The sequence below is a fragment of the Brassica napus genome, unplaced genomic scaffold, assembly GCF_020379485.1.
Source record: "Brassica napus cultivar Da-Ae unplaced genomic scaffold, Da-Ae ScsIHWf_179;HRSCAF=320, whole genome shotgun sequence".
NCBI lineage: Eukaryota > Viridiplantae > Streptophyta > Magnoliopsida > Brassicales > Brassicaceae > Brassica > Brassica napus.
Genome location: NW_026015217.1, coordinates 1 through 27275, shown reverse-complemented (window position 1 = coordinate 27275; position 27275 = coordinate 1). Strand labels below are relative to the sequence as shown.

General features: G+C 36.8%; 2 protein-coding genes, 2 long non-coding RNA genes and 3 pseudogenes across 4 annotated transcripts; 4 read left to right on the top strand and 3 right to left on the bottom strand.

Annotated features, from left to right (window-relative positions):
- Nucleotides 1-4188: 4188 nt before the first annotated feature.
- LOC125598916 lies at nt 4189-7763 on the bottom strand. Its single transcript, XR_007332803.1, has 5 exons — nt 7743-7763; nt 7487-7585; nt 7306-7398; nt 7124-7220; nt 4189-7013 (listed from the first exon to the last, which is right to left on the bottom strand). It is a non-coding gene; the product is annotated as an uncharacterized LOC125598916 (long non-coding RNA).
- Nucleotides 7764-8506: 743 nt separating this feature from the next.
- LOC125598914 (probable isoaspartyl peptidase/L-asparaginase 2) lies at nt 8507-10067 on the top strand. The gene is made up of 4 exons (XM_048772629.1): nt 8507-8837; nt 8932-9165; nt 9260-9346; nt 9458-10067. The coding sequence occupies exons 1-4, from the start codon at nt 8676-8678 to the stop codon at nt 9950-9952; spliced, it is 978 nt and encodes a 325-aa protein (XP_048628586.1). The 5' UTR covers nt 8507-8675; the 3' UTR covers nt 9953-10067.
- A 4-nt stretch (nt 10068-10071) lies between these two features.
- LOC125598909 (protein tesmin/TSO1-like CXC 8) lies at nt 10072-11672 on the bottom strand. Its single transcript, XM_048772627.1, has 6 exons — nt 11662-11672; nt 11428-11526; nt 11141-11309; nt 10804-11070; nt 10442-10727; nt 10072-10358 (listed from the first exon to the last, which is right to left on the bottom strand). Exons 1-6 carry the CDS (start codon nt 11670-11672, stop codon nt 10072-10074), a joined length of 1119 nt encoding a protein of 372 aa, XP_048628584.1.
- A 1979-nt stretch (nt 11673-13651) lies between these two features.
- LOC125598912 lies at nt 13652-17845 on the top strand (annotated as a pseudogene).
- A 211-nt stretch (nt 17846-18056) lies between these two features.
- LOC125598913 lies at nt 18057-18529 on the top strand (annotated as a pseudogene).
- A 620-nt stretch (nt 18530-19149) lies between these two features.
- LOC125598908 lies at nt 19150-22563 on the bottom strand (annotated as a pseudogene).
- On the top strand, nt 21085-21570 carry LOC125598915. The gene is made up of 2 exons (XR_007332802.1): nt 21085-21161; nt 21377-21570. It is a non-coding gene; the product is annotated as an uncharacterized LOC125598915 (long non-coding RNA).
- Nucleotides 22564-27275: the final 4712 nt, after the last annotated feature.

Sequence of the window (27275 nt, the reverse complement as noted above, 5' to 3'; positions counted from 1 at the left end):
TTTAAGGGAAAAAGAAGAGAAGCTTCCCATTGGTACATGTCTAATTTACTCTTTAGTTATTTAGTAACTATTTTAAATTTTTTTCTATTTCAGCTTAATCAATTTAATTATTGATCTATATCTCACTTTTCCGTAATACATCTCTCTCTCTCTTCCTATACATTGGCGGTGCATAAAAGCAAAATATATTTATTGACTCCTTTAAATTTAATTTTCAGTAGTTCGACTGAAAAATTATAGAAGCTTAATACTATAGAGTAGTTGATAAATTAAAAGTTAGAATATGCTTAATGATAGTAATAATATGTATTCTCCTAAGATTCAACTATTCGTTCTTGTTTATTACTTCTCTATGTATCATTTTAGTTGGTGTTTAAAATTTTTACACAAAAATTAAGAAAATACAAAATTTATGTAGTTTACAAAATTTTATGTAGTTTATCTTGGTTACATAAAAATAACATTAAATAAAATTAGTTTAACCAATAAAAAAAATATAATATTTTATAATTGGTCACAACTTTTTAATGACATTAAATTTTATCTAGAATAATGAGAACATCACATAATATGAAATAAAATTAAAATCCCTAAACACCACTTAAAATGATACGGATGGAGTATATAAACTTTAGTTAAAAATAACAAGTAATAAAATATATTAATTAAATATTTTCATTTTTTGGACTTCATCATTTATCCATCAGATTTCTGGATTGTTTAGAATCTTTTTTTCTTTTCTGAAACTAGATTGTTTAGAATTTATATGGACGACAAAAGAAAAACACATGATCAGTTCTATGAGAAAACAAATAATTGGCCGGTTTAGGCCAAGTTCCTTTCGAAAGAAAACGAGCCCACTCTAGGCTTCTTCAGAATCAGAGTTTAGGTAAAACTATACGATATTACCAGTTTGCCTCAGCATTCTTTTTTTTTAGTTACCTCGCGATCAGAAATTTGGCCAAGATAACAAAAATAGATATGGCTTCTTATCCGAAAATAAAAGTCTTACAAAAATCACGATCATTTATTATCAAACGCATTAGTAGGAGACCAGTTGCCCGCTTGTACACGCCAACGACGGTTGGTGATAAGGTTCAAGTTTGGGGTAATACTAGACAGAGCTAGCTAGTATTTCTTCTTTTGCTTCTTCTTGAAAAATCTTTTTAAAAAGTTCGAAATCTCGAGACGTACATCACCATATCAAGATTACTTATTTTCTACTCGATCGTGCGAAGTTTGATTAACTCACGTACGTAAGTTAAGTGGAAGAGGCCAAGTGGGTGCATGGTGATATGTTTTACATATTTGTAACTTCTTGGATAATTACATTATCAGTAGGTCGGCTCGTTTTGCCGTGTATCCTATGACATCATATCGTAGTGTGTAGTACGTAGTTTACATTAAAGAAATGCATGTATTATATAAGTATTGACGCGTAAGTGAATGATATTACTAGTTTTGTGTCTGAAAAGAATTTATTGGATCAGTGCATAACAAAAGTATTAAATATTTGGAGTTTTTGGGTGGAGTATAGATAATAGGTAAACCTCAGAAACGTGAGTCCCACATAGACGCGGTGATATGTCGGTGGCTTATAGTTTCCGACGTGTGTGGATTTGATGGTGTTTGTAACCGTACGCCTTTTACAGAGGATCACATATATTTTAATCGTCGAAGCAGAGATGCTTGGGTAATATGATAAGTTAGCGTGCACGGTATTCGAGCTCTTGTGTGTAGCGGACCGTGACAGAAAAAAAAAACAACTTCACGGATCGGTTAATCTGCTGGATCACATGTGCTGTTCAGCCATGTCCCCTTTGTACTTGATTAATTAAGATATAAATTATGTGATTATTTGATCAAAAAAAAAATTGATCAAAAAAAAAATTATGTGATTATTTATTACATATCAATTCTTTCTTCTTCTTTTTTACAATATTCATTCGATTGTACGCCGCATGCAAAATAAAACAAAAGAGGAAAAGAACAAAAAATGAACAAATAAGAATTGAAGTGGGTTCTACTTCTACCGACGAGCTTTGAAAATTACTGATATTTATATCTTGTTATTATGCGACGTGAGATTTATGAAAAATATTTCCCGACGTATTCACATTGTGTCTGGTAGGTCTCTATTGCCAACTTGTAGTTAATCAGATTTTGTTTGTGTATGTATGGATCTAAAACAACGTGATAATCGTGTCAGAATCCAGTTACAGTGTAATTGGAATGTACGCGTGTTCTTCTAGCGATAGGTCAAAGTAACTGAACAAATGCGACAAGATTTGTATCTTTGATAACTAAGAAGCAACATGGGGATATCGTTGATTTATATCAAAGAGCATATGCTGTTATTATCCACCGGCAGGTCGATATTTACTCAATCCTAATTTTATTTCAAAATTAAGAAAATATAATTTATCCTTTTTCAACAAAAGACGAACCTTTGTTGGTATGATCCAAAAAGAAGATAAAGAGATTATTTGTTACAAGTCGTCACATGCGACTTTCTGTGCTTCACGGATGAATTGTAGTATTGATATGGAATAGACACACCGACATGGTACTATGAACTTTGTGCAATCCGATGTATATAAAGGAATATTGCACAAGACGTCGTCTTCCCTACTCATATAGTAAAGCATCTTTGGTCTGATGATTGTAGAAGATTTTAAGGACTAATGTTGGCCAGTTATTTACAAACTGACAAATTCTAACGTAAAAATGGTTTATTTATCGCATGTTTGTTTTTTGGAAATAATATTGGTTTCCATGTAAAGTGAATAAAGCGTAACCCAATGGTTTTATAGCTTTTCCTATGATGACTTTAGAAATAGAAAAACATTTCAAAAGTAATACAAATATATATATATATATATATATATATAATTTACTGTAAAAATTGAAGAAATTTTACAGAAGTTTTAGCAAGCGATAGGCAAACTCAATTAAATGATATAAATAATAATAATTTTCTGTCCAAGATATCAACCACTAGCTAGGTAAGTCAGTTGTACACTTTCTTGGATTTTAACGATAAACTGAGAAAAAAAATGTTATAGATGCATTGGTCTAATCTTCTTGTAAGTTTGTGCAAATTGACCATATATGTCAAATGTGTGATTCGTGGATACTTCCAGACTTTTATTAAAGTTGTCACATATTTTACGACTAACTCGTGCATCTATTATTATCTTTACGACCAGCCACAAACCATAAGTCAAACGTTCCGCATTAGCTAACCGTGTTGTGGATCTCTACTTGAAATTTGACTTGAAGCAACTTTACTAATTATTAATTATTTTTATATACTGGACCTAGAAGTTTTGATATACTATAGGTTAATGTGGAGTCCTTGTCCTTCCATTGATGTCAGTGCTCTATTTCCTAACCTCACTATACGCTTTTTTTACTCGATATTACTAATAACTAATAACTGTACTCAGAGCCGGGCTTGTACCAAGGCTCACGAAACATTCATATGGGACCCCCACCTAATGGGGCCCCACTCTTAATTTTGCTTATGCAATGTTAGTATGTGTAATCTTATGTGCAACAGTGCAAAACAAATTAAAAATCAGAGTTTTGGTTTGTGGTGTACAGAATAAAATATTATGTGGGTCTGTAGCATTACCAAGTAAGTTATTTGATTTTCTCTATTTTTTTATTTATTTAAATGATTTATAATATTATAGTAAATTTTTTTTTAACTCACCAGAAGAAACTTACAAAACTGGTTCTTTAGCTTCTTCTTTGTAAACATAAGTTCACAAGAAAACCACATATTTTTTCTTTTGATTCTTAGGTAAAATCAATTTTTTTTTTCTGAATAGGGCCCCGGAAATCTCAGGTCCGGCTCTGACTGTACTACATACATTTTTCATTACGACTATTCACTAATCTGGGATATATTTACACTACATGAACTTGCTTTGTATAATGTGATATACTTATAGTTACATAGGTATTCCTGTCTGTGTGACGGACTGACGGCAGATCTAGTTGACACAAGGTATGCATGGGTCATTTTGTCTTGGCTTGCACCACTTTGCAGAGTTGTCATAAATTGTCCACATTTACGATTATTACATACATGCACGTCCCAGGTTTATTATTACCTCGTAAAAAGATGCATGAAACAGTATAAATATACTCACACGAAAATGCTGTTTTTCTTTTCTTTCCTTTCTCACAGCAGGAAATTCGATTTATATAATCAAAACAATCCCACATTGTTTTTTTTTATTTGAGAACTGCCTACATTGTTAATGTATGTATATAATCATAAATCACAGTGACGACTCACTTCTTAATTCCATTAGTCCATGACGCGAAGAAGCCAAACCGGCCGGACATAACAAGTGAAGGGTAAAAATGAAAATACTCAGTCGGTGAAGTTATATTCGTACTCATTCCATATCAGTGTTTAAGTTTTTTGCACAAAAATTAAAAAAATATAAATTTTTATACAATTTATCTTGGTTACATAAAAGTAGCATTAAATAAAACTAATTCAACAAATAAAAAATACAGTATTTTATAATAGGTCATAAATTTTAAATGACATTATAAAACAAAATAAAAATTCTTAAACACCACTTAAAGTGATACAAAAGGAATATTTAAGTATGTGTGTATATATATTCATTGGATGCCAACAAAAAATGAAATTCCAATTGCATAAAGATATTCTGCATTTTTCAAATTTATAGATGTGGATATCTTATTTTGCCAATTAGAAGATTTCCTAACAGAAAATTTTCCTCAACTAATTTGGCCTTAAGTGCTACCAAATCCACCACTCTTTGTATTATATATATATAGGCTGTAAAATCAATGGAACTGTGATTTCGATGTAGTTCTAAATAAAATAAAATAACGTTTAGCCAAAAAAAAAGAGAAAACTAAATAAACATATTACCGTCACGTGATATTACAGTTTATACAGGAATACATTTTTCAAGTGGAAAAGACAAAAACAAAAATAATCTTGTCCACTCTAATCCACTTGAATAATTTATTCCTTCGTAAACTGTAATAAGCTGTTCGATGTAAGACAAAAACATAAATATTATGCCGTTTCAAGCATTGACGTTTTTTCATAGAATCGAAATTGTGATCCTCTCACCGAATCTGTAATTTTTTACGAAGGTTTTCGGACGTTTGCTATCAAAATTCATTGATTGGGTTTTTCAACGTCGTTTTTGACCTCTTAGATTACAAGCGAAGCTTTTCTATGAGTTTCTTCTTTTTTTAGTCACATCTATCTTTCGTCGTGTTTTAATTATTTTCGTTTATCAGTTTATGGTCGAAGATCTCCCATTATAACCAACTTAGCCGATTAGACCCTTAATTTAATATAAGCATTTGGTGTTAAAAAAACAAACAAAGAAAGCTTTGCTAAATAATCCAAGGGATGCTTATGAAATGAAAATAATTTATCATAGCTAATATTCACAAAGTAATATTGATCTGCTAAAAGACATAATGCTAATTCAAATATGCTAAACTCCAAGAAAAAAACTTGATTTCTTTTTCAAAAAAAAATAAAATAAAATTGATTGATTTATTGTCGTAGGAAAACGATGTAAGGCATCAATCATAGTAGATGATAAATGGCATAGAGAAGGAACAAATATGATAAATCAAAGAAAAAGGTGCTTTTGCAAAATTCCTCAAGGAATAATTATGAAATGAATAGTAACAAAGATAATTAATTAACGAGAAATTCCATGTGAATTCCTTTAACACTGGTGGGGTTCTATCCTATCCCTTTCTCTTTCACGTCAAAATATTAAAAATGGCATTGCCACACAGTCTCATTCGCTCTTAAGTTTATCATGTGCACACATGGCATTGCATGTAGATCTCTATATAAATCAAAGCCTTTTCTTTTCTTTGCACAACCCAATCATTATTTATTGTTCAACACTCAAGAAGAGCTTTTGAGCGACTCAAAAAATATCTTTAAACTATAACTGAATAAAAAAAGAACAGACTGCATAAGAAAATCAGCGATTAATGAATTTAAACGTTACTGATGTGATGCCATCCCTATGAATGTGTATTTGTAGTTGTAGGGACAAACTTATACGAATGGAACTTAGGGAACATGTGAGAGAATTGAAGGGATAAGTAATTACGAATGAGCTTTATATAAAGTATACACCATATCGTGGAGTTTTCAAGTGATGATATGTGGATCTTTTCAAATGATCTAGATGGGTACCAATATCCTAATGTTTTAGTTTTTTTTTCTTCATCATTGTACTAACTTATCCTCTCGAATAATTGCTTCGTGATGCATTCATGACCATGACATGACCAATGACCCACTTCGTCGTTAATGAAGGAGAGAGGGGGAGGGGGGGGGGAAGCAGTCGAACCTGATGGGCTTACCAAAGGGCTAAAACTAGAAAATACAATATATATGGTTTTGATGACTAGTTTTGGGCCAGTTGTATTGATAAGGAATCTAATAGAGACTCTGAGAAAACAACACAAATTTTCTCAAAACATATGGATAATGGATTTGACATAAAAGAAAATGGGGTGAGAGAGGTTCGAACTCTCGATCTCAGGATCACTCAGAAGCTATGAGAACTACGCGCTAGCCAACTGCGCCACCACCCCAGATGCCTTGTCATTCAAAACTAAACTTTTTGTCTTATTGTCATGCTCTTTTTGGAGTCTAATCCACAATATCTAAGAGCAACTCCAATGGTTAGAGCCTATTATGGGCTCTAATGAATAATTTAATAATTAATTGTGTGATTTGAAAAATTTAGAACCTTTGTTAGTGTAATTAATTTTCTCATGGTCCAATGGGAGAACCTCTTAGAGTTTCTTAAATTTTTTTTTTCTAAAGGGTGAAAACATATCATATAAGAAGGCTATTCAGTTAAAAAGGCTATTCAGTTATGTATGAAGAGACACGCAGACAAGAGACAGACAGACAAACCTTGTTGCCTGTTGAAGAGCTTCAAAGCTGGAAACACGTCTCAGAATTGCTAAGACAAGAGAAAAAGGAACAAGAATGAGAGGGCTTTTGAATATGTATACTAATAAGAGAAGAAAACATATACATTATGTTGTAAGATCTTTGTTACTTGTTTTTTACCTGTGTCTTTCCTTTGAGAGGAAACATCTCTTAGTCTTATGGCAGTAAAAATGTCAGGTGTAAATACATAAACACAGCAGTTAATACGGTCACTGACCTGAGTTTCCAAGATTAAAGAAAAACATTAGAATCAAATCTTGGAGATGATAAAAATCTGAGTCATCTCAGTGATATGTACATACAAAAGTTTCGGGTTTCTCGGTGTAATGAAGCAGCTCATTAGTAACTGGATCTGCCACCAGTTCTCCAAATTGGCTTGCTGATTCAGGAGAGACCTGAAAAATCAAAACACAGAAAGCAAACTTTGATTAAACAAAAACACAAGAAACAAAAGCAAGATTAATCTTATGCTCAATGGCAGACCTTGATCACAAGAAGAGTTCCAATTCCACCATATTTCCTATGAGCTTCTGTGTAGTAAAAGCATCAAAGAGTAAGAATGATCTTCAAAACCAAGAGAATCTGTAGAAACCCAGAAACAAAGATCAGAGGCTGCACAAATGAGCCACACTGATACTTGAAAAAGGAGGGGAGAGAGTTTTCAAAAACAAACCAATGTTGGATTTCAATAGCCAGATAAGGTAACAATGACCAATTCAAGAGACATAGATATATATACCTCAACGATGACCCTCTCGGTTATATATTAGATCCCGTATATTAGATAAAAATAAGAGGAAACACGGGGGGAAGAAAGGCAGTTATATATTCAAACAAATCGGGAAATTGCGTGCCAAGTTGGAGTTGTAATCTATTTCTTTCAAGTTGTGAGAATTAATTAGTTATTTCCTTCAAAACAGTTTGTATCATTTTAAAATTGATCTATGTTCGGCGCAATGGTGTAATAATATGACAAAAATGAAATCGAGACCATATATAAAACATTCATAATAACCACTACCGCTCGCTTCATACATGTCATAAAACTAACTGAGGTGGAATCCAACTCAAGACTTTCAAGGTCCAAGGACTACTTTTGTTTCGGTTTTAAATTTTTTGGGTTGTGTGGAATACAATTTGCACCTACCTACGATATTAAGTATTTCAGCTGAATAACGTTTTCATCTTGGCAGATGTCAGTAAACCTACCGGTAATATTTAATCTTAAAGATCAATATATAAATCTAAACAATGATCACTAAACTTTTACAGTTTTCATATTCAGAAAACAATTTTGTTAATAATAATACGATCAAAGATATCATAATTACTATTAATGCTTTAATAGTGCCACCCGTATTCTGAATGGTAGTTATTTATTTGATTAAAAAAGATAATGTTTGACAGAAAGGAAACAAACAATTACAAAAAAAAATTGTTTGTTAAAAAGGTAAGAAATAGGGGAGAAATTAAAAAGATTAATTAACTATAAAAAAACATAAAACTGAGATAAATGCAATGAGCAGACGCTGACCCATCTTTCCTCGCAAGGGTCTATATAAAGGACCCAATGCTACTCTTTCCTTCTCCCATCAAACTCGGATTAATCAATCAAACTGTGTGAGATACATTGTAACAACAGAGAGAGGTTTAAACAACAAAGAAAAAAAAAATGGGCAGATGGGCAATCGCAGTACACGGTGGCGCCGGAATCGACCCTAACCTTCCCGTCGAAAGACAAGAACAGGCCAAACAGCTTTTGACTCGCTGTCTCAACCTAGGCATAGCAGCTTTACGCTCCAATGTCTCCGCCATTGACGTCGTTGAGCTCGTCGTACGTATCTCCCTTGTCTCATAATATTATTTCACCTCTCTTTCGATATTTGATTTATGTTTTTTTTTTGGTTATAACGATTTATTTTAAACAGGTGAGAGAATTGGAGACAGATCCTCTGTTTAACTCAGGCCGTGGATCTGCTTTGACGGAGAATGGAACGGTTGAGATGGAAGCGAGCATTATGGACGGTACGAAGAGACGATGCGGCGCCGTTTCGGGGATCACCACCGTGAAGAACCCGATATCTCTTGCTCGTCTCGTCATGGACAAATCTCCCCACTCTTACCTTGCTTTCTCCGGCGCGGAGGAGTTCGCCCGCAAACAGGTATATTTACTCTTTTACCCCTCCACCTTTTTTAATTCTTAACCGCTCGGTTTAAGTTCCCCGCGTTAACCGAAATCGATTTGGTTTTTGTTAGGGAGTTGAAACGGTGGACAACGAGTACTTCGTCACGGAAGACAACGTGGGGATGCTCAAGCTGGCCAAAGAAGCCAACTCCATCTTGGTATATAAAATTTGACTTAATCTCCACCGTTCATTTATTCACCGCACGTGACTTTAATCGTGTGGTCAGTGTTCTTTTCTTACAACTTTTTATTCGTTTGTTTGTTTCCAGTTTGATTACCGGGTCCCACTGATAGGATGCGCCGGCGCCGCCGTAAACGACAGTCCACTCCAGATGAACGGACTTCCGATCAGCATTTACGCGCCGGAGACAGTAGGATGCGTGGTGGTGGACAGAGAAGGAAGGTGCGCCGCCGGGACATCAACCGGTGGTCTGATGAACAAGATGATGGGAAGGATAGGAGACTCGCCGCTGATAGGAGCAGGGACGTATGCGTCTGAGCTTTGCGGAGTTTCGTGCACCGGAGAAGGAGAAGCCATCATAAGGTCGACGCTGGCGCGTGACGTGTCGGCTGTTATGGAGTACAAAGGAGTTGGGCTACAGGAGGCGGTTGATTACGTCATCAAGCATCGGCTCGACGAAGGGTTCGCTGGACTCATTGCCGTGTCGAATAAAGGAGAGGTGGTTTGTGGGTTTAACTCTAATGGGATGTTCAGAGGATGTGCAACTGAGGATGGGTTCATGGAAGTTGCTATGTGGGAATGAGATGGCTCTTGTAGTTCCATTATTAATATGTGGTTTCGATTTGTGAGTTTAATGTTTAAGACTTGTTGATTTGTCTCTCTGCTTCATGGGTAATAACAGTTCAGCTCACAAAATAGAAACTAAAAGTGGTAGTAGTTAGTACCTTTCTTGAATCCAACCTTCATGTACTTGTGGAGGCAGTCTCTGAAAGTTTCAAGCACTGCTCTTTCCTGCTCCATGTATGCATCTCTTTCAGGGAAAATTGTCTTGGTTTGGGGATCCACCTCGTCATTGTATTGAGCATCAATCAGTTGGATCAATCTTCCACAGGATTGTATGTCTTCTTCTTCCACAATACCGCTCTCAGACTCATTCCATAGCTCCTTATCATCAGGCTTTATGCATATGCTGTTCTTGTCTTGTAAACCTGATTGCAGCTCCAACACTGGGATGTTGACTGCTAATAGTCGATAGATTTTAAAGGAATACAGAATGGTAGAGCTAATATACCTGCATTGGCTGTAGCAGATTCAGATGCTGCTAAGAGAAGCGATCTTAGATCCCCCAAGTCTGGAACAAGTTTGGGAGTGGTACATCCTAGCCGTGACCTTTTCTTTCTAATGTCACAACAAAATGCAGTTGACAATAAGGTGAAGAAAGAGGAAATATCATTGTAGGAGGAAAGGCTAAAAGCGTACCTGTAAGGGAGTTTAGGAGAGCTATACATAGGGGACTCCAGAGAATCAAGAACGTAATTGTCAGGCATCGAACTTAAAGGAGCTGGACACGAATTCCACTGCTATTCCAGACAAAATGATAATGAGTATTAACAGTGCATACTTTCTGAAACAGGTAGAGTATAGTTCACTTGCCTCAGGTAACAACTCTCTGTATCTTCTCCTCCTCCGGTATACCTGTAGGGAACTCTGAGGAGCACAAATCAAACTATCAGGAGTATTAAAGCCGACGTTGTGTCTGTTAGTAGCTCCTAGAGCACTGACATTCTCGCAGTTGATGCATTTACAGTTGTAAGAGCACAGAGCATTAGCTTGAAAGCATTCACAGTACTTCTTCAGGCACTTGGTTCTTTTGCATTTGCAGCCTCTCGAAAGCAGTCCATGTTTAGTATCAGCTGCAGCCTTATACTAGAATACAAAGCACAGATCATCCTCAGTTTCACAAAGTGGTAGGAGGACTTGAAGAACATACCTGCTTGTTAATTAGGAAGCTGGGAGGCTTTCCGTTGAATGCATTTGGATTACGATCTAGTAAATTCAAAACAGCTGCTTCTCTGAGGTAAGAGTTGTCAGTGTTGTTGTGACAATCAGCACAATCACAGTCGTTACATAACACTCCTGACGCAAAGCAGTCACAGTACCTAAATAACCAATCAGTTCAACATATCTCAAAGTGTTGTAATCTGAAGGAAACTCTCTAAAGCTTTTACTCAATTTCAACACAATACTAATTAGTCACTGAAGCTGAAACAAGCTTACAGTTTCAAGCATTTAGACTGCCTGCAGCGACATCGTTTCTGCTTCCTCCCTGTAACGCCTTCCTGATGATCTGTGTTGTTGTTACCTTCCCTCTCTCCGCTTCAAAATTAGAGAGCAATCAAGAAATCAAGATAGTGTTTTAGCACAAGATTCTGAATCATCCATCAAGCAACTTAGTTCTTAATAGATAGTGATCGATCTAACATCTTCTGGATTGAAAGAAGTTCACAATACCGAGAGGTCATCGGAGGGAAAAGAGAGATAACTCTAGTTTGGTGAAAACGAGCTCTCTAGGGCTCTTCTCTGACGCGGCGGCGAAGTTATCAATCGATTTTGGGGTGTGACGATTTGAGCGTGATCGGCGGAACGATGATCCAGAGTTTTCCCGGAAACCAAACGGTTTTTTTTTTTCCTGGAAAATGAATTTTCAAAATGGAGAGAGAGAGAGAGAGAGAGAATGATTTTGGAGGGAACGAGGGGCAGTAGTAGTATAGGACGATGAGATATTTTATTTGTTTTACATTTTAAGGTGATTTTCCAAATTCAATTTTTATTCAAAGCTACAAAACTTTCAATTTGCCATACTATTAACATTTTATTTTTATATATGAATAGAATTTCCGTCGGAGTTCTCTCTCTCTTATCTCTTCAAAATCTTTTAGAGAGAGAGAACAACTTCAGTTGCTCGATCGCTTTGCTAGAGCTTCTTTTCCGGCATCGGTGCATCCGGCCGGTTTTTTGTTCCGACAACGTACTTGTCCTTCGCTGGTCTGTCGGTTTTGACTCCGGCGTCCTTACCTTTCTTTTTGGAATGGACGGCTGGCTACTGTTTCCGTGTCACACCTTTCTTGGTGTTGACGGCAGCTCTCCACCGGGATCTTCCCGGTTAGTTCGATCTGCGGTTCTCGCTGCTCTTCCGCTCGATTGACTCTCCTTACTAAACCTCGGCTGTTCTTTCATTTTCTGAGTGAGGCTTATTCATCTCCGGGCTCTCCTTTATCTTTAAAGATGACTAGAGTTTATTGGAAAATTGATGGTGTATGGCTCGATTGAAGTCGATTGTTATCTCCTCTGAATCGTGGATCTGGTGGGCGATTTAGCTCTGTGAAAACTGATCAGTTGATCGGGTTTTCATCGATTTGCATCCGCTGTCGGTGGATCTCCATCGCGCCGCTTCTCTTTCGCCGGAGGAAGTGCGTCGGTCGAGTCTTGACGCGTGTCCATTGACTGCAGGGCAGTCGAACACGTGGTGGACTTACTCGACAACTTCCCCTACGGGTTTCTCCTATGGGCCTTTGGTCTATAGTTTTAATGTAAACTAGATTTTGACCCGCGCTTTCAAAACGCGGGATCGTTTCTTTTTAAAATTTCATTTAAATTAATAAATATTTGTCGAATTTATATTTTAATAGATTTTTTATTTGTTTATAGTCAAATTTTATAATATTGTCTTCTTTATTTTTTAATTATTATTAAAATAAAAATGTTTGTCCTATATTATCCTACGTAGATCCGGTTGGTTTGTTCGAAGGTGTGGGTATGAATAGGAAATCGGTGTTGCCTATTTATAATATTGATCAGATTCAAAGCGAGGTGTTAAGTTTTAGGAGAAACTTGGGGAGAAAGTTGGGAGATCTTCTCTTTAAAATCGAATCTCTCTATATTTTAATATTAGTTTTTGGAAACCATGTCAAACAGTTAAAATATTTTTCTGCGTGTTCTTCAAATTAGGGGATCTTCTTTTTATTTTATTTGATTTCGTAAATCTTTGAGTACAAAATAGAATTTAAAACGACTTAACGGGCTTAAAAACGAAAATATAAGTAGCAAATTGGTTGGGCTTTTCATTTTCGAAAAACATTTAAAATAATTTAAAAAACAATATAAAAAAAGAATGGAATGTTTTATAATTAATAGGAAAATTTAGGGGCAGATTTATAAGAAGTATTCTACTTTAATAATATAGATTTGAGCCTTCTATTTGGGCCTTATGTTTGTACTGTGTAGGGCTTTGCCCATTTAGGCTCTGATCCATAAATAAAATTTCCAGATGTCAAAAAAAAAAAAAGAAATTTTTTTTTTTTTAGCTCAAACTTCGTACTTTCCATTAACCAAGATCATTACGCATAACGTTTATCATTCATTATCCACAAAAGAGTTTATCTAATTTGGCACAACAGAATAATATAAATGAGGAGCATTTAATACTCTGAAAAGACACAGCTTCCTTACTAATTCTGTTTGACACTCTGTTACATCCTCCTCTACCTTGAAAAGCCACCTTGTGACCCATCTCCTATCTTTGAGAGCATTAGACTTATATCTTGCATGTGATCCATGGATCATAGGCCCAACTATCTCTTCAGATGAAGTGTTAGTACACTCAAACACAATGCGATTCCTTCTCTGCAAGACAAGTGTTGAGAACTTAGAACAGTCGCTCACCGCAACTACACATTACTACAGAACCTAAAAACAATGACAGCAACATTAAAGCGTTTCAACTACTTGTCTTTCATTAACTCTCCTCTGCTCCACAACTCCAATCGTCATCGTCTTCCTCGATTCTTCCAGCCACCTAACCATCTCTTCTGTAAATTTTGTTTCTCCGAATCTTCCCGGTAACTATGATCTGGCTGTTCTTTTGTTCGGTTTGGAAGCGTGTTTCTGACGCATGTTACATGTTCGACGAAATGTCTTAAAGATTCTTGCTTTCCGTTATTTTTGATCTGAATTAATTATTGAAATTTTTAGCAACACGCCTAGGAATAAATAATACAGTCTTATATTCATTTATTTGGATCTGTTGTCTGAACATCACTTTGTTGATTGATTATATTTATATGTAATCAATGATGCAGCTTCACAGTGTGGTTCACTCATGGAAGTGTTTAAAGCAGCTTTTTCGGAAGGGTCTAATGCCTCTGATAGGATAGCTATTAAAGCCGATGGAAAGAGTTACTCTTATAGCCAGCTTACATCTTCTGCCTTTACAATCTCTAAGTTGTTCCACAAGGAAGATACTAAAAATGTATATATGGTGATCTGTTTGAATTTTTGTTGCTATTTCTACTTGTAACCTATCCCAATTTGTTTTATTTTCTTTATTTAAATTATCTTTTCTTTGCATTGTCCTTAGGGAGGTGAAAGTAGGAGGTGTGATGGGTTGGTAGTCTACAAGGAGCTAGAGTTGGAATTGTGGCGAAACCATCAGCTGAGTTTGTTGCAGGAGTACTTGGGACTTGGTTTAGTGGTGGCGTGGCAGTTCCACTTGCACTCAGCTATCCAGAGGCTGAACTCTTATATGTCATGAATAATTCGGTAATATGAAAATCTTTTTGCCTTGCTATTTTTCGTATGGTTTAAATTTATTGTTCACTTTGCTTGAGATTTTGAGCCTACCTGCTAGTTGTAGTCCTTGCTCAGTAGAAAGGTACTTGAATGGTTAGGTTTTCTTGGTTGGCTCTGTCTTGTACCACATTCAAGCTTAGCAAAATGAGTTTGTTTTTTGTGCTACTGTTAACGCTGTGAATATACGTGTTCACATTTTCTAGGGCTATAATCTTGTTGTCTTTGGTTTATAGGACATATCTGTGTTGTTGAGCACGGAGGACCATAGTGAAACACAATGTGATTCCTTCTCTGCAAGATTATGTGTTGAAAAATCTATTTTGCTTCCTATTTTTAGTGTGGCTTGGATTCATTGTTTACTTTGCTTGAGATTTTGTAGTCCTTTCTACAGAGATGATCAGCTTTAACACATTCATGTTTTAAAATCAGGACATTTTTGTTAGCTTGTTGTCTTTGGTTTCTAGGATATATCTGTGTTATTGAGCACGGAGGACCACAGTGAAACTATGAAAACTATAGCAGCAAAGAGTGACGCTAGATTTCATCTGATTCCCCCTGTTGTTAACTCAACTTCGGAAACTATTACTCACAATCAGTTTCAAGATGACAGCTTTGAAGGAGAAGATAAACTTCTAGGTAAGATGGTATATACTTGATATGGGAACTATATTTAAGGCTGTTGTTTTAATATTTGCTACCATACATTCAAGCATCACTGTTCTGTCTATTTCTTTGCAGATGATCCAGCATTGATCGTGTACACTAGTGGTACAACTGGTAAACCAAAAGGAGTTGTCCATACCCACAAAAGCATCAACTCCCAGGTATATATATTCAATCCTCCATATATAACTCATGTCATGTTTAAAACCACTCAACCCTGCATTAGGATGTGTTGGCATATACTGAACTGTTAGCAATTGTGATCTCTTCTGGGCACTAGTGGGTAAACGAAATGATGATGTAACTTAGAAGCTTGTAAATGTGTGCAGGTTATAATGCTAACTGAAGCTTGGGAGTACACATCTGCTGATCACTTTCTCCACTGCCTCCCACTACATCATGTTCATGGTCTTTTCAATGCTTTGTTTGCCCCTCTTTACGCCCGGTCTTCGGTAATTTATATATCCATATATGCTTCCGTTACCTCTTTCAAAATAACAAGCTGGTGATTGATGTTTTGCTTTCCTCCTTGAAGGTTGAGTTTTTGCCCAAGTTTAGTGTTAGTGGAATCTGGCGCAGATGGCGTGAATCATATCCGTTGAATGATGAGAAAACCAACGACGCCATAACTGTATTCACTGGAGTAAGTCTTTCTTGTTCTTACTTTTATTCCTTAAACATGCTCTAGCAAAAATGTTGTGTAACATCATATAAGATAGTCTTGTTGGCTGTTTTGATCAGTTTCTTATCAAGATTTAGGTTGAGATAGATATATAATAAATTAGCTTTTTCAATTAGTATAAAAAAAGTGAATGTTGTGATATACAGGTTCCAACCATGTATACTCGGTTGATACAAGGTTATGAAGCAATGGATCAAGAAACGAGAGAGTCTAGCGCTTTTGCTGCGCAGAAGCTTCGCCTAATGGTAAGCAACCAAACATCTGAGAAGCGCATCATAATCCTTAGACATATCCTTAGAAGTGCTTACATGTTTGGTAATGAAATACATTTTTTTCAGATGTCTGGCTCCTCTGCTCTTCCTAGGCCGGTCTTGCATCAGTGGGAAAGTATCACCGGTCATCGTCTTTTGGAACGATATGGCATGACTGAGGTAATTAGCTTTTCCTGTCTCTCCTAGGTTCCTTTAAAAAAATAACTGTTCTTAGTAGTTCAATCTGATTAATTTGGATTTTGATTGATATTTTATAGTTTGTAATGGCAATATCAAACCCCTTACGTGGTGCACGGAAGGCAGGTACCGTCGGTAAACCACTTCCCGGTGTTGAGGTCAGTAAGATCTTTTAACCAATGTCACACAGCTAAGGTACTAATGTTCAGATACGTTATAGGCTAAGATTGAACAAGATGAAAACGATACGGATGGAGTGGGTGAGATCTGTATAAAGAGCCCATCTTTGTTCAAGGAGTACTGGAATCTTCCACAAGTTACTAAAGAATCATTCACGGAAGATGGATACTTCAAGACCGGGGATGCTGGTCGAGTTGATGAGGATGGACATTACGTGATTCTCGGACGTAAGCAGAAACATTCAAACATACAATTTATGAGTTGCTTTGTGTTTCTTTCTCTTTGAGACATGTTCTCTTATCTGGTGCTGTCGGATCAGGTACTAGCGCTGATATTATGAAGGTTGGAGGTTACAAGTTGTCTGCTTTAGAAATCGAATCAACCCTACTCGAGGTAACATCAAACATCCATTTGAGTTTTAGATATAACTAAACAGAGAGGACTTGATCATAAACTGGAATCTATGAGTGTTGTGTTATGCAGCACCCAACGGTTGCAGAGTGTTGCGTGTTGGGGTTGCCAGACAAAGACTATGGGGAAGCGGTTACAGCGATAATTGTAGCAGAGACTGGAGCAAAGAGGAAAAGAGAAGAAGAGTCAAAACCTGTGATGACCTTAGAAGAACTCTGCGGTTGGGCTAAAGACAAACTTGCTCCTTACAAGGTAGTGTCTTTACAAAAACTGACCAAGCTAAGATAAAATATTCACCATCTTACCGATACTTTTTATTTTCTTTTTCTAGCTACCAACCCGTTTGCTGATATGGGAGAGCTTGCCTCGCAACGCCATGGGAAAGGTAACTAAAGAGCCTTTTTTTTACTGAATGAGATTGTGTTGTTTGATGTAAATAAGAATCATTCTCATACTTTTGAGTTTGCAGGTGAACAAAAAAGAGCTAAAGAAATCTCTGGATCATCAGGAGTAGATTCTCAGACAAACATGGATCTCTTTATCTGCTTCTTTGTTCTTTGATTGTAATACACATTTGCATTAAATTAATATATATATCCTTTATATATTATGTTGTTGACTTAAACAAGGTCAGGGAATCAAGACCAAACTATTTGGAAATAAATCTTAATTTATTTATTTATATGATTCTGTACTTTGCTCATAATCATGAAGAACGAGTTAGAAAAGGATTGGCGTTGACCAGTGTCTTCTGATTCCGACATGCGACCGTTTAGTTTAAAATAGGCGACGTTGGCCAATCAGGTAATCACAAACGCAATAACGCAAAGGGTATAAATGGTAATTAATAATAACTAATCTATACTATTATATTCAACGGAGTTTTATCCTCAATTCGCATCGAAGATCGAAACATGGAAGACTCAACGATCCTAAACACCACAACGTATCTAGAAGCGTTGGCGCAAGGAAACGGTTTAAGCGAGATAGAGGTTTAATCTTACAAGGCTTAGAACTCATCCATGTCGGAAAAGGAATCATACGATGTAAACTACTCGTCACGGATCGCGTCGCGGTATAAAAAAAAGATATTTAATCCTTTTTGTTTCTACCATTGGTGAATTTTAGTATATGAATGAAGAGATGATGATCATGTGATTCTCAGGGAGATGATGGAACTTGGCACGCCGGAGCTATTACGGCGGTGATGGATGCGATCGGTGCTGCTTCTGTCTACTCCACCGGCGATGGACTCCATTCTTCTGTTGATCTCAACGCTTCGTTTTATTCAGCGGCCAAGATTCATGTTCGTATTCTCTGTCCTTTTGTTTCTCACGTGTTGTTAATTAACATTGTTGCATGGTAGAGAAAAAAAAACATTGTTGCCTGGTAAATAGTAGATTAGATAAGATAAAGATGAAAAAGTTACTAACTTGCAATATAATATGTTTTATAATGATTTACTAACCAAAATAAAGTCAGTTTATGGTTATGACAACATTCTCTATGACTCCAACTAAACTACAAAAACGATCATTTAGAAAAAAAATTTTAAATAATGTAAATAAAAAAAAAAAAAAATTAATATAGATAAGGATATAATGTGCAGAGAAAAAAGTAGAGGAGAGATAGCACCGAGTGAAGGACCAATGGAAGGAAGAAAATGAGCAACAATGATTGAGACTAGAAGAGAAAGAAGTAGGAAGAAAATCCACAGGCCACGAACTTTGGGGTACTCAAAGCCAAACCACACTGCTTCTTCTAATCTTAGTAAGCTTTGAATTATTATTTATTTTTTTCTCAAATTTAAACTTACTATTTAAACATAATTACCATTTTGAATAATCGAGTTAGCCACTTAGGCATACATACACCCACCAGTAGGTGGCTTCTCTAAGGAATAAACACACCTACTAAGATAATCCTCACTTTCCTAATCCAAATCCCAAATAATATATATAATATATATTACATGCATACAATATATTAGATTATATAACACACACCATGAATCTTTAGTTTAATTAACAGCTTCTTCTTGTTCTCTTCCCTCTCACACACATTAACCTTATCATTCCTAACATCCTCGGTCCGGTGGCCATACGACCAGCTACACACTATGTGTATAATGACATTAACGAAGCTCAAGATGGCTAAAAACCCCAAGTAATAATCATAATGACCCTTGTTGATATTATCTTCAATCCAGCTCTCTCACCCTTCTTTGAGCTATTCTTGACCACATTGAGGATCACACTAGCCAATATATTAGCCACTGCCATTCCTAGACCAAACAAGGCAGCAGCAATGCTCGACATGCTTTTAGGAAACTCGGTATAGAAAAACTCCGTCTGTCCTATCCCGGTTAAGGCCTCTGCCAAACCGTGAAGCACATACTGCGGTACGAGCCACATCGCTGAGATGTTCACTGTCGCGTTGGCGTTGTTTGCAAGTCCTTGGCTTATTGCGGTTCTTCTTCGGTAATGCTCAACAGTTGCGGAAACCGCCATTGCTAGGAAGGATATGAATAGACCTAACCCCATTCTGATCTTGACATTGATTCTAACCGGTTTGCCTCGGATCTTGGAAGCTAATGGGAGGATTGCACGGTCGTAGAGAACCACCCATGAGATCAAGGCTATGATTGTGAACATGCCAAAAGATCCAGGTGGGATTTTGAAGGTTGAATGGTCGCTCAAACGTCTATCCATGGAGTTAGCTTGAAGCAACTGAAACGAGTTCTGGCTCACGTTTATAGACATCATTATCCCCGTGGACCATACCGGTATCACCTTGACCAAAGCCTTGAGTTCCTCAACTTGGTCCGTTGTACAGAGCCTCCATGGGTTTAAGGCCAAACCATCAGCACCAATGTCTTCCTCACGGTTTCTTATGACACAAGCTTTATTCAGAAACCTAAAAAATTGCAACACTTTGTCAAAACTCCTTAAACCAAAAAAAAAAAAAAAAAACTCCTTAAACCAATCCAGAACGATATAAAATTTATTCTGACATAAAAAATCCAACAAATATATATATATATATATATATATATATATATATAAATTAATTTTATATTACCTCAATTTATCACTTGGAGCTTTAAGTTCAGAATCGTTCAGGTGGTAATAACAGCCATAAGAGTCATTATGAACCGGTAATACTAAGTTCCTGTTCACGTAAGCAGCAACAGCCACTTGAGCTAAACCAGTGAACAGACTCTTGGTCGCTTTGCGTTTAACATAGAGAGGAGACGCGAAAACAAACACGATACTCGCCAGTAGCATGAGAATCGCTGGGACTCCAAACCCTATTCGCCATCCCAAGTGATCTTGAATGTAAACAATGACAGTGAAAGCGATCAAGACAGCAACCGATGAAGAAGCGTAGTACCACCAAAGAAACTCTCAAGAACCCTCTCGTTCTTGGGATTCTCTTTGTTGTCTAATTGATCAGCACCAAAGGCTAGAGAACACGGCCTGATTCCACCAGATCCAATCGATATAAGGCCAAACGCGAAATACAAAAGAGCCAACTGAGAAGATGTCGCTGCGGTAGAACTGCACTTGGTTACGGTAGATGCTACACACGGTGATGGCTTCACTTGTGGTAACATCGCCGTTAGCCATAGAACCATCATCCCCTGTAACGTTCAATTCAAAAATTCATTAACAAAGAGTTTATATTATCAAGTACTCAAAAACATTATTTCATGTATATGTGATTTACATTATTAGCATGACAACTTAGTAAAACATGTTATGTTCATTTCTTTCGTAAAATCTGTAGATGTCTTTACAGAAAAATACTTCCAAGGGCAAGAATCCAAATTTAAGGAACATATTGCTCTCTATGAAAATGATTGAACGAGGTGAATGATTGCTATAGATTTTTAAAATCAATTGATATCACGATTTACATTTTCTCAAGTGGATGACTCACTATCAGAATTCACACACAATTCGCCAGAGAAGTCAGAAGGCCACCACAACCACAAGGTTAGCAACCATAATTTTATAAAAATAAATAAATTGATGATAATGATACTTATATTCTTTATGGATATTTAAGACTTGTTGTGATATAATCACATGGACATTTCAGAATACCTGGCTTTTTGTCTTAATTTTACCGACTTTGATATATATACGATTTAATTTTGTGGAAACAAGCACTAAAAAAATAAATCGCTTTAGTTTCATTTATTGGACAGCAATTTCAGGGAGGCACATGCAACATGTGGGAAATTTTGACTCTTTACGGAAAGAGGCTTCTTCTACAAAAGCATAATCATAGCTCTTAAAATAGAAAATTTACTGAACATATATATATATATATAACCTTAGTGTTGTATACTTCAACAAATAAACAGCTATTAGTGATTCAGGAAATGATACTAAATATAAAATATTCCCTGAAATTTACCAGCTGGTAAAAACAAATTACCCTACCGAGAGTTTTAATAAATAAAGAATTACTTTTAGAAAAACCTCGTACCATTTAATTCCAAGAACCTTAATTATATGATTGTTAGATTTTATTGAATTGTCGACGCAAAGTAAAGTCCAATTATTGGTTTACATCTTTCACCCAAATCAATCTAAACCGAAAATCCCGGTTTGTGATTTCCAAATTTACTATAAAAACAATAACCTGAAATCCCCTCAGTACTATTGACAAGAAACACGTATAAACAAACCTTTTACAAACCCGAAGGACAAGATGTAAATTAATGTAAATCAAACCGGAAAACAGATCGGATTAAACCGGAAAATGAGAAGAACCATAAACCGGTTCTTGAACTGAAAATATTTTGAGCGGCGGTGAAGTTTAATTACCAGGAAACTGGAGAGAGAGGCAATGGAGATGGTGAGAAAGCGACCCAAATAAGAATCTGAGAGAAAAGCTCCAACGAGAGGCATGAAGTTAGTAGCAGCGACCCACATGAACAACACGTTTTGTCCTTTCACAAGTCCTAATCCGTAATCACTCATCAGATAAAGAATCATGTTCTGTAACAATCCATAGCTCGCCACTTTCTCGAACCCCTCGTTTGCTTTATCCACCAAGAACAACAGGAAGAAGACATTTAGAGAACAAGAAGCGATCCAATGACAAGAAGACAGAGAGAGATGCAATGTTTTTTATTACCAATGATGAAGGGCATAGTGAGAAGTCCACCCTTTGGTCTTATGATTCTGGGTTGAAGCATCATCTCCTTTGACTCTGTTTGATCTGGAGGGTTCTCCATTGTTACTACCTTTCAGCCGAGAGAGAGAGAGAAGAAGATCTTTGTCTTTGTGTGAGAGCTTTTGAGTTAATGCGATCTTATGGTTCAGTTTAGACAGCTAGGAATCTCTGTTTCTGCGACGAGTGCGCGCAATAATAAATGGGAGATACAAAATATATTTTTTCAAGGCAAATTAAATTGAATTATTATAATTATGGGACCTACAGAAAAAGATATTATATCAATTCATCGAAATATTTTTTTAAAAAATATGTATGGGGTTTCATTCTTCGTATATCTAGCTAAATTCAGGCTGAAACAAAAATGCCAGGAAAACACAAGTATTTTACAAAAAAACATTGAAAATTATAATAATGTGGGTACATGTTTGTATATATTTTCATCATAAAAAACAGTATAAGTTACATCTAACTTCCAATGTTCCTTAATCCATGTTATCACGTCAAAAATAAATAAAAGAGACGTCAAAACACACTAACCAGAGAGAGTTAGCAAAGAGAAGAAAAAAAGAACGAACAGAGTGTATTTAAATATATACCTACGATAACTAAGTCTTTTTTTTTTGTCATTATAGAGTTTTGAAAAAACATAGCACCATCAAAAGATGAGAGGAGGATCAATGTAGCTAATCAAAATAGATAAAACCAAAAAACAACACTCCAGTAGGAGAAAAGAAAACCAGAGATAAAGAGACCCAGAGAAAGCGTAAGCTCTACGTGAGCCCTTCATGCTGATGCTTCCTGGCCAATCTGGGTAGCTAACCATGCAGGACCATTCCTAGCGACGTACGATTGATACCTTTGATCTCTTGTCACACTTACTGCAATTAAATTGGCAATGAGGTTACACGAGCTTGTGACATAGCTGATCTTGGCATCTCTGATGGAATAGATCGCCGATAGGGCATGAGAGACAGGCTGGAAATGACCAAAACAAAGAAGTGGATGATCCATTGCCTTTTTAACCTCAAGAGCTGAGAATTCAAAAACCACTTTCTTAAATTTCAGATCACTCATGGCTTCAGCTGCCCAATGTAGAGCCATAACGTTGGCTTGCTGCAGCGAACTCACATTAGCAAAGGCTCTTCTACTGTGAAGTAAAACAATTCCTCTTGTATCTCGCACCACCCAAGCAGCTCCCGCTATTGAAGAACCTTCATCCAATGAGGAGCCCACGTTACATTTCAAGAAAGAGGCTGGCGGCTTCTGCCATTTCTCTGGAACAGAACCCCTGAACATTGCCGAATACTCTTCAGTAGGGAGATTATCATGCAGATTAAGCCACACCGCCGTATCCTCCATAGCTCTACGGAGAATGATTGCAGGGTCTGGGGTCACACGTTCATAGCAAAAACCATTCCTTGCTTTCCACATGTGCCAAAGGATCCATGGAAAGGAAAGGCGCAAACAAGGTCCAATTGCCGTGTTTTTGCTGCACCTAATAAGATAATGCAGGTTGAGGAAGACAGAGTTCTGAGACCAGCCAGCAGAAGGCAGAGGAAACCTTGACTTGTCCCAAACTTCTTTCGCAGTTTTACAGTGGAAGAGAACATGACATATCGTTTCTGAACCTTGGCCACACACAGAGCAGACTGGATTCACTTGGATACCACGTGTTTGAAGACGAGCCTTAACTGCTAGAGCCCCCGAATTCACTCTCCATAAGAAATGCTTTAACTTGGGAGGAGCTTTTGTTTTCCAGAGGTTACTCCATAGTTGTCTCTCCAATGGGGGCTGAGCATTGATTTGCTGGTTATCAAGTTCAAGCATAGAATCAATAAGCTTATACCCGCTCTTAACATCATATCTACCGTTCTTAGAAAAACCCCATATTAGCTTATCAGCACGAGAGAGATTGATCTTCGTATTTAACACCAAGTTAACGTCTTCTTCATCAATAAGTTGACGTACTAAGTTATGGTCCCAAGTCCCTGTCTGATCATCAATCAAATCCGAAACTCGCAATGTGAGATCAACAATAGCATCCTGATGATAACGGGGAGGACGAGGAACTGAAGAAAGCAACCAATTGTCCAGCCAAACTCTGGATTCTTCACCATTGCCAATCTCTTGAAGCAAACCTTGTTTCATCAGATCTCTCCCATGAAGCATACTACGCCAAGCAAAAGAAGGTCTCACGCCCACGCCACAGTCAAGGAAGGATGAACGACTAAAGTAGCGTTGTCTGAGCAACCGAGACAATAAGGAATTAGGCTCCGACCAAACTCTCCATGCCTGTTTGGCTAGTAAGGACTGATTAAACTTCTCAATATCTTTGAAACCCAACCCTCCCAGCTCTTTCTCTTTACATAGCTTCTGCCACGCCACCCAAGGAATCTTTTTTCTGTTATTTCCGCTACTCCACCAAAACTCAATCATTACACTGGTAAGCTTCGTACAAACGTCCTTAGGAAGCTTGAAACAGGACATCGCGTACACTGGAAGAGCTAAGCACACTGATTTCAACAAAATCTCCTTTCCACCTTGCGAGAGAGCCTTGGAAAACCAGCCTCGAAGACGACCTTGCAGCTTCTCCCGAATGAAACTTAAGAGTCTGATCTTAGAACCACTAAAACACTCTGGAAGACCCAGATAGGATCCTTCTCCACCTTCCTGATCAATCCCGAGAATTCCTTTCACCTCAGATTTAGTCACATCAGGTACCTTGGCGCCAAAGATAACTGAGGATTTAAGATGATTGACTACTTGACCCGACGCATCACCATAGAGCTTAAGACACGCCAAAATCTCCGCAGCTTCCTCTGAATTCGCTTTACAAAGCAGTAGACTGTCATCCGCAAACAGAAGGTGATGTATCGAAGGACAAGACTCAGTAAGACGAACACCATGAATACGACCAGCTTCTTCTGAGGAATTGAGAGAGCTCACCAAAGCTTCTGCGCAAAGAATAAACAGAAAAGGAGATAACGGGTCTCCTTGGCGAAGACCTCGTTCCGGTTTGATGTAGCCATGTGATTCACCGTTCAGTAAAACCGAGAAAGAGACTGAGTTAACACAAGCCATCACCCAGCGAATCCATATATGGTCGAACCCCATTTTCTCTAACAAAGTCTTAACAAAATTCCACTCGACTCTATCATACGCTTTCGACATGTCCGTCTTTATAGCCATCCAGCCTTCAGCGACTTTCTCCACTGTACGGAGTCCGTGGACCATCTCGTGGGCAATGATAATATTGTCGGAGATCTGCCGACCAGATACAAAAGCACCTTGGGTTTTCGAAATTATCTCAGGCAGGATCGATTTCAACCTACGATAACTAAGTCTACCATTACTTTTTTTTTTGCTTAGTCTAAAAGGTATTTGAGCCGAAACCCAACTAATCCCTTAACGGAGATAGTACCAGCGATTAGTTCGGTTCCAAATATTTATAATGTAAAATGTGGCTTTATCTTCGTCTGGTCAAGCAAGTAACAATTATTTCTGGCAGAACATGAATCTAAAACTAACAGATTTTTGTGTTAAAAAAACTAACAGATTTACATTTTCCTTAAATTTTTTATTACCACCACTAGGTCTGGGCGTTTTTACCTCAACCCGAAGTACCTACCTAAATCCGAACTGAAAAAACTGAAACCAAATCCGAATTGTTATACAAAAATATCCGAACGGGACTTATGAGCTTAGTACTTTGGTGTTTGGTTATAATCCGAACCAAACCATAATCCGAACTAGGATCCGAAGATATCCGAAAATAGTTAAATATGTTAATGGTTTTATATATTTTAAGTTGATTTAGATATTTTAGATTATTCAAAATATTTTTTAAGTTTGTTTTAACTGTTATTTTGAATACTTTTTAGTTAATTTAGTTAATTTAACTAAATCTTAATTATATTTGTAAACAATTTATAAATTTTGAAATTCTTTTTGTCAATTTTTGAAGTTTAAAAAAATAGATTTTTGGAAGATTTTAAACAATAGTTACATCTGATCCGAACCGAACCGGAAGGAACCGAACCGAACCCGGAAGGAACCGAACCGAACCCGATCCGATAATTAGGAAAACCCGAATGGTACTTCTGAGCATAACACCGAAAATCCGAAAATCCGAATCACCCGGACTGAAACCGAACGGTCCACCGAACACGGGCCTAACCACCACTGTTATTTTCGCTTAATTTATTTCAAAGAACTTTCATAACTCTTGCTTATCTTATGGAAAATCAGTTTCATCTCCACGTTTACTACAAAGCATTTATTATCTGTTCTATTAAGGTGATATATTCAGAATATAGTCACGCTAATCATTTCTTGAGCCTTGGGCATTAGTAAGAAACTATATATGTGTTCTAGCATTATAATAGTTGTTGATCTTAATGTCTCATTAATCCTCTTCTTGTAAGAAGATAATGTTATATTTTGGATTATTAAGAACGCTTGTAGGGTATGTTGCTTTTGAAAAATGGCCCATCACAATCATTTAGTTGTTTTTCATACTTCAAGAAAATAATTCCTCATTCAAGCACTTCTCTACACAATGATACGTGTAGATCACATATTGTGGATGTAGCTTTTTATTCTTTGAAACTGATGTGCCTTGTTACTGGAAGAAAGATTCGACTGTTCTCGATGATATTAAACTTGTTCAGAGACGATCATCAATCGGTTTCATCAAAACTTGCCTTTTTTTCTTTTTGAACACCTTCAAAGCTTGCCTTTCAAATCCTAATTTATTGGTGTTACTCGAATAATGTAAGAGTCTCAAACGAATAAAATAAAGTGTCAATTAATACAAGTGACAACCTCCAGGCCTCCCACAACACAATCCACAAAGTTTAATAATCGACTCCACCTTAAAAGCGTCCAACTCTGTTTCGTTTTGGTCAGGGAAGAAGTGA